The sequence below is a fragment of the Corticium candelabrum genome, chromosome 8 (genome assembly GCF_963422355.1).
Source record: "Corticium candelabrum chromosome 8, ooCorCand1.1, whole genome shotgun sequence".
Classification (NCBI taxonomy): Eukaryota; Metazoa; Porifera; class Homoscleromorpha; order Homosclerophorida; family Plakinidae; genus Corticium; species Corticium candelabrum.
Genome location: NC_085092.1, coordinates 7500261 through 7508965, shown reverse-complemented (window position 1 = coordinate 7508965; position 8705 = coordinate 7500261). Strand labels below are relative to the sequence as shown.

The 8705-nt window shown below is 45.2% G+C and overlaps 1 protein-coding gene across 1 annotated transcript in view; it reads left to right on the top strand.

The window, feature by feature from the left end:
* Window positions 1-2086, top strand: part of LOC134183007 (uncharacterized) — a 4633-nt gene extending 2547 nt beyond the window's left edge. The window contains exons 5-6 of the mRNA XM_062650450.1: window positions 1032-1313; window positions 1646-2086. Coding sequence (XP_062506434.1) covers window positions 1032-1313; window positions 1646-2086 — 723 coding nt within the window. The remainder of the gene's footprint in view (window positions 1-1031; window positions 1314-1645) is intronic.
* Window positions 2087-8705: the final 6619 nt, after the last annotated feature.

The following is an 8705-nucleotide window of genomic DNA, read 5'->3' as shown; positions in this document are numbered from 1 at the left end:
TCAGGGAACCCCAGTTTGGGATCGTCGTTTGCTGCACGTCATGGAAACGGTACTAATCGACTTTCCAGTGAATTGGATACGAGTAATGGATTTCAGAAGCCATACTCTTCCGATGCGATGATTGCTGCAATGTATAACTCTAAACATAACTATAAATTTCTGCAATGTATAACTTTACAATAACGACTACGTCATTATTGAACACATGTAAAACTAAATGTGTGCAGGTGTGTATTTGTCTAATTTTGTAATTATTATTATAAATCAATTTAATTAATTATTTAAACATATTAAAAAAGATTTCAGTGCACCAGCAATCATCACATCTGAAGAGTATGGCTTCTGAAACCCACTACTCGTATCCAATTTACTGGAAAGTCGATTAGTACAGTTTCCACGACGTGCAGCAAACGGCGATCCCAAACTGGAGTCCCCTGAGCTGCTGATCGAAGAACGTGCACACACGTTTTACAGTTCATTTATGTAGAATACAAGGCGGTAACGTGTCCATTGTATCTAGAATAGCGCACATTATTTTGTAGTACATTAATATTAACTAATGATTGTTGCATTGATAGTACAAAAAGTAAATTTTACACATTTGATAACGCGCGCTACACTATTTGTGTCTATTGACATCAGTGCGGCTGGGAACGGCGGACTGATATCAACCCGCCGCTACCGGCTTCCGTAGAAAGCCCATTGGTGCGCATTGATATTAATGCGCTCCTAATATCAGCGTACACCCTTATGGGCTTCTGTACACACCCGTATACGGTACACACCCGTATACTGTACAGACACGTATACTGTACAGACCCGTATACTGTACAGACCCGTATACTGTACTAGAGAGGGACAGGTGGGTGAACAGACGGCTATAGATATGTCTAAGTAAAAACAAAACATTTAGAGATAGTCAAACACATGCATCTGCGTATATATGTATTGCAACGGCCACTTTGCCTTGTAAAGACCTAACTATTAATAAAGGACTACAGATTTTTGTAACTGAGTGCGTTTATCTGCAGGCTCAAGCTTTCAGAGAGTCGTGCCTCAGCAACGCCGCGTCCCGCACGCACAAAGCGATCGAGAAACGTTTTCTTCTCGTCGTCATCGTCTTCCCGCTCTGCTTCGGCACAATCTTCACGACTATCGCTGTCTACGAACGATTGTCGATGAGAATAACTGCCGACTACCTTGATTATGTCTACTGTCTCCACAAACATCCCGACGACCACTCACTTTGTTCCGCAGACTTCCGCAATTACGGCTCCATCATAGCGTGTCTAATCGGCTTCCTTCTTTTAAATGTGCAAAGTTTTGTCTTGTTGGCCTCTACCGTCGTGTCTCGACCTGCGCGCCGATTTTGGCGCGATCGTTTGCTCACTCTTGTGCGATGCTGTCGCACGAAAACCAATCGGTAGAGGAAATCGCGTCGAAGACACAAGTGAGAGGTTTGAGCCTTTGACTTGTGAACTGTGATTGGCTCGAATCGATAGGAGATGTGGTAGTCTTGTTAGTTAGCGTTCTAGTTTGTCTTTTTGGTGTAAAGTAGATAGTCCCCCAGCCCACTAGCGAAAAGCGATTGCTTTCGTTGCATCCTCCAATACGAATAACATTTGACTGTTTATCTGTACTTCAGAGAGTTTCAGTTCAACAGCTTCTTCGTTCTCGATGCAAAACTGCCCTACAGTGGAATCGCTTATCTGCTGACGAGTTTGGCGAGAGAAACGTGTCCGTTTTGAAGTGTCGTTTTAATGAAACCGAAGCAGATATCAACACCACTATTGAGATACTAGGGATGCTTCGTATTCAACAAATCGACAGATGTCTGTCTGCCGCTATTCCGTTGATTTGCGACGCCATCTACACCAATTGTGATGGCAGCGATCGTTTTCAAACGCGAACAAACTGTTTGCGGGTAAAGAATGGCGTTTGTAAGGGTTTCTGGAATGAGGCGGCTGGTTTTATTAACAATGCCCAAAGGAATAGAAAATGTCTAACGATTGCTGATTGTGATAGTGAGATGTTTAGAGAAAGAAAAGACAACAGAACGTCAGTGGAAACATCCGGTAAGATTTAGCAACTTTAGGTTCGCCTGCAGTGACGGCGGAGATGGGGGTTTCGAGGGCGACCGACCTCCCAATATTTGAAATGGGGGTCTGAGATCCCCAATAATTGGATCTCCTTAAATGCAACCATGTATGCTTCTGCAATATGTTTGCCAATCCAATCACTATATAGGCCACGCGCACACATCATGGACTCCGTCGACCGCGTCCTGCCAGGCATGCAACGCCAACCACACTATGACGGAGAAGAGGCTAAATATGGTCACTCTTACATGTGCAGAAAGAGTTGCCAACTTGGTAGACGTTGCGACCGATTTTACTTCTTTACCGACGAGCAAATAAGGTACTTTGGGGGCTTTAGTACTAGTGCTTGGTAATTGTTTCACCGGAATCATGTATTGTGTTTTGTTTGCGGTTAATTACATAATGAATATCGTAAACGCTTTAAAATTGGTAAGCTATATAAAGCCTTTACGGGCCGTAACTTCTCAAACAAGCGGGTGGTCACGTGACTCTGGAAATTACCGATGTTGCTATAACAATTGCGTCTACTAACGTATCGCAAACTATCTGTCAAAAACCTTTGATTCCAGTAATAGTTCACAATTCTCGTTTTCCTTTCAATTGTTCACCTACCTGTATGGACGACCAATGGGCTATGGAATCGAAACTTGTCGCATTCGACGTCGTCACTTCGTTTACCTTAATCTTCGCGTGGATTTGTTGTATGGTCATGTTCATCACGTTGCCTGGCGTACCAGACCTGTAAGTCTAACGTAATAAGTTAAGTGCGACAGTTTGTGTGTGCGCAAGCGCATAAGTGTGCTAAACATATTTGTTAATTAATTATTTAACTGCTTTTGCCTAGATGACGTTTTCCAGAGATCACGCCACTGTTTTTCGTTGTATCTCTTGCAATTGGAAGTAAGATTGGTATAGCATTGTGTTGTGTACGTTCTGCTATCTAGATGTATGTATGTATGTATATATGTATGTATGTATGTATGTATGTATGTATGTATGTATGTATGTATGTATGTATGTATATATGTATGTATGTATGCATGTATGTATGCATGTATGTATGCATGTATGAATGTATGTACGTACGTACGTGTGTATGTATGTGTGTGTGTGTGTGTGTGTGTGTGTGTGTGTGTGTGTGTGTGTGTGTGTGTGCATGTATGTGTGTATGTATGTCTACATGTATGTGTGTGTATGTATGTGTGTTTGTCTGCATGTATGTGTGTGTATGTATGTTTGTATGTATGTATGTACGCACGTATGTATGTATGTATGTATGCATGCATGTATGTATGTATGTATGTATGTATGTATGTATGTATGTATGTATGTATGTATGTATGTATGTATGTATGTATGTCTATACGCAAGCTTGATCTTACAGTATCCGGTGTTACGGTGACAGTAACTGTTGGACGACAAGCAGCCTTTTGTAGTCACGAAGACTTGCTTTCAGCCATTACTGATCCAACTATTCTCAGCAACGTGCAAGGTGGGTATCGTACTGCACGGTATTTTATTAATCTTGTTTATTTTACGTTTGGTAGCCCGTCTTCTCAATTTTTTGTTTATTTAGATGTTATTGATGTTGATGCACAATACGTACAAATACACTACTGTCATTACACACACACACACACACACACACACACACACACACACACACACACACACACACACACACACACACACACACACACACACACACACACACACACACACACACACACACACACACACACACACACACACATACACACATCTTGACCTTGATTCCACCATACCCACTATGGCTTTGGCAACGCAGCGTAATAGCGCTTCTCCAAGCAGCACGATCATCAGCATCACGAAGACTGATATCTAATGATCTGAGGTCTCTTGTGACAACATCTATCCATCTCTGTTTAGGCCCATGCGTTGGTCTTGTTGCATTACTAAGTCTGCTGCGAAGTAGTTGTTTTTGGGGACGATTGTCACTTATGCGTAGCAGATGGCCCAGCCATTGCAATCGTTGTTTCCGGATTGTCATAGCAATAGGGTCTTCACACGCTCGTTCTAAATTGTCTGAATTCTTGATTTTATTCCATCTTGACACACCAAGAATCGATCGAATGCACCGCATGTGGAATGTATTTAAACGTTGCAAGTTTGGTTGTGTAACAGACCAAGTCTCACATCCATATAGCAAAACAGGTCTCACCAAAGCACGAAAAATTTTCATCTTTGTGGAGATTGAAAACTGCCTGTTGGTAAATACCCTTTCCTTCCAGGAAACAAAAATTTGCTTGCTATGCTTATACGAGCATCAATTTCAGCAATGCATCCACCATCTTGGCTCATGATACTCCCCAAGTAAGTAAACTCTGTAACGATTTCAAGAACAGGACCGTCGAGAAGAATACGTGCCTGCTCGTAACCAATGCTCAAAACCTTTGTTTTGTTAATGCTGATTTTAATTCCCCACTTACAGCAGCACTCATGTGCGCTAGCCTAGCAAGCTGGTCACTTGAAACATATGTTGCTACTAAACGCAGAATAGAGCGCGTTCCTACTACACACACACACACACACACACACACACACACACACACACACACACACACACACACTCACACACACACACACACACACACACACACACACACACACACACACACACTCACACACACACACACACACACACACACACACACACACACACAACACGCCACCACCACCACCACCACAGCAACAACAACAACAACAACACTGCACTACACCATCTCTCACCACACTACACGCGCATGCAGTGACTGTATACGGCGCTATGTTATTGTGTATGTGTTTTACTTCATTTTGGATTTCTCTCCGCCACTGTCTGGTGGTCCTTCTACATTTTCAACGTCTTCATTCTTGTCTATTCTACATCCACGAGCAACCTTATATACAAATGCTCACGCAATTTATTCTGCATTGAACTTTTGGCATCTATTGCCGTACCGCCCAGCATGGTGATAACCGTCTTTGCAGTTGGCGGTAAATACAGCACACTAAGTGTGCAAGTGGCATTGTGCAGTCCTCCTACTCCTCGTCTAACATACTATACTCTTTCAATGCCACTGGAAATTGTTTTCTTGTCTGGCTGCATATTGATGGCGCTGGTGATCGTCTGGCTACGAAAGGTACGTTTTTGGGCTCACTGTAGATTGAGACAAATTGTCGTACAAATAAGAAGGACACACACAAACACACACACACACACGCGCGCGCGCACACACACACACGCACGCACAGGAAAAGATTTAAGTAAAAATACTAAAAAAATTTGCACCGGGTCCCCTCTCGAAGGGTCGACCCCCGCGTCGAATTTCTCGATGACGCAAACGCTACACATTTCAGTTTATTCGAAAACACGCCCACACCAGTCCTGTGTAGACTGTATGCATCGTCGTCCTTTGCAAAGCTTTGAGTGTTCGAATATCTCTTGCCGACGAAACTTACTCTTCTAGCGCTTTCGTTTCTCTCCAAATTCTGATTGCATTTGCACAGAATCTAACCTACACGTTTTCTGCAGCAAGCGCTACACGGTCGGTGTGTTGATTTCTATCGAAACAAGCGCGAAGAGCAAGATTCGAATTCATTCAGCACATCTAGTACCTTGCAACAAAGATTGCACGTGACGTGTCCACAGACCTATCTGTACTACACTACAGTATCTTGCCCGTACGAAAGAGAGGGGCCATGTATACTACTGTGTGTGTGTGTGTGTGTGTGTGTGTGTGTGTGTGTGTGTGTGTGTGTGTGTGTGTGTGTGTGTGTGTGTGTGTGTGTGTGTGTGTGTGTGTGTCCAGACCGTTGCCAAAACGTTGAACCGCCGACAAGCGCAGTTTGTTGCAACTATGGAAGCAGCAATCTCCTGCGAAGCGTACGGCATTCGATCAGAGTGAATCTTCTGGACATGAACAGAATGAGAGTGCCACTACCAGCAGGTTTCAGCTTCAACCAGAAGGAACGGAAGACACGTGCAAGGACGAAATACGACCGCAGGAGACTGTCTTACAAGTCGTTACTTCTATTAGGACAGCCTGAGTCGTTGGTAGGGGACAATTGACGGCTGATGAAGAAAATTGTTCTTTTGGACGCCTTGCACACCTTGGACAGACGGATGTGTATGTCTAAGTTACAGACACAGACGTATACGGTATAGAAGCAAAAATTTGTTACAATTTTTAGACTTTATAGGCATAGGCAGCACTCCAACTGGTTCCGTCAATATTTAAAATTCCACTTTTGCCAGACGCCGGACGGTGTTAACATCCGGGTTAGAGTACAGTTGATTAATTAATTAAATAAGTAATTTGTATGCGACAAGTATAATATAGCATGCATCTGCACATGTTTGTGTATAATTTGTGGTTTTAACTGAGTGTCACACACACACACACACACACACACACACACACACACACACACACACACACACACACACACACACACACACACACACACACACACACACCAACGCGCCAGTAGACCACGACTACTAGCGCACGCTAGACTGTACGATTTATTTGCAGTACACGCACGTATACAGCTGGTTGTATACACGCAAATGCGTTTTTCCAAGGACCCTAGGTCACTTTGTCTACTAATACAGCGCTTTTACTCATTGACTGTGTTCGTTTGTAAGCTCGAGCGTTCAGAGAGTCGTGCAACAGCAACGCCACATCGCGCATGCACAAAGCGATCGAGAAACGTTTTCTTCTCGTCATCATCGCCTTCCCGCTCTGCTTCGGCACAATTTTCACAACTCTTACGGTATACGAAAGATTGACGATGAGAATAATTACGAGTTACTTTGATTACGTCAACTGTCTCTCCACTCATTTCGACGACCACAGCGTATGTCCGCCGGACTTTCGCAAGTATGGCTCCGTCACCACGTGTATTGTCGACGTGTTCATATTCAATGTGTTGAGTCTGGTCTTGTTGGCCTCTACCGTCTTGCCTCGACGTGCGCGCCAATTTTGGCGCGATCGTTTGCTCACTCTTGTGCAATGCTTCTAGGAGATGCGTTGCAGCAGAGGAAACTCAAGAGATGTGGTAGTTTGTATGGTATTTACTAGTTAACGCATTTTAGTTTGTATCTATACTGTGCCCCATGCATGCATGTGGCCGTGCACTAATATGCTTGCGCTAATTTTTCTTTCGTTATATTAGGCGATGCCGCACTGCCGATCCATACAATTGTACAATTATATGTTGTTTAACAACGTTAGACAGAGATGATTCCACCCGGAGTCTTGCGCGCTAGCGGTGCCGTTGCGCGCGTTATAATTAAGAGCGGAGTTATCCGCGCGAAGTACTATATACTTGGTACTGCAGGCGTGTTGCGGTCATTGTAGCAATTGCAAGCGTCAACGCGTCAGAAAAAAATTGTTGTAAGCGCTCCAAAAAATTGTAATGGAAGATCAGGATAGCCCGTCGGTGACCATGTCCTTGGCTGAACTTAAGGGCCTGATGGCAGAGACGGCCAAAGAGGCTGCTCGGGCTGCTCTGAAAGAAGATCAAGAGAAACTCGCCTCTCAATCTCAAGCTGCCTCAGAACAGACGCTCGGAGCGCTATCAGCAGCATCCGCCATTCACGGCGTTTCTTTAATGCAGCCATCGACTGTGCCATCGTTAGGGCCAAGCCTATCAAAGTCTGTCAGCGTCGAGGCGGTGGCGCCGACAGTAACAGCGCTCAGCTCTAGCGCGGAAGCTTGCATTGTGGGAGAAGGAACCACGCCAATACCCACTCGTCTGGTTCGACTAATCCAGGCACAGGAGTACGTGGACTTTGCGGAGCTTTTTCCAGATACCCTGGAGCTACTGCGGCGCATTCAAGCAACAGCGGAACCAGCCAATCGTCGTCGCCTGCGTCAGATCACGACACTGCCTACGTGGGTGCAGTGTTTTGCTACGTACGCCGGGATTCTTCTGCGGAAGCACCCTGCCAGGGCGCAGGAAGTGATGGCGTACTTGCGGCTTGTAGCGCACAAAGCGCAGCGCCACAGCGGGACAGGCTGGCTGTTATATGACGCGCGCTTCCGGCAGTTGGCGGCTTCCAACCGCAGTCTTTCTTGAAGCCAGCTGCACGCGCCTCTCTTATCGGCGACAATCTTGGCAATGGACCAAGCGCCAACGGCGAGCTGTTTTCACTGCCTAGAAGCGGATCATGCTTCCGGTTCTTGCGCGTTAGAACCGAACGACGCTCCACCGCAAATTCTGCGTGAAGCCGGATCAGCCTCGAGAACGCTGTCGGGAGGCGGATCAAGATACCGACGTGACAGGCCATGGGATGGTCCAAAGCCAATCTGCCGTAATTATAATTTTAGCAGTTGTGTCGGCTATCCCGAATGCACGTTTCGGCATATTTGCTTGAGCTGTCGAAGCAACCACGGGATGCGCGAGTACCCAGAGCAACGCACAACTACACCGACAGCCTCTGGAAAGCCAGCAGCGTCCAGCAGAGGACAGGACAGCGGAAGGCAATAAGCCAACAATATATTGTGGCGCTTAGTATTGGCGCTTGTAATTGCTGATTGGATTGCGTACTTGCAGGATATTGTTGTGGCAGGTGTGTTC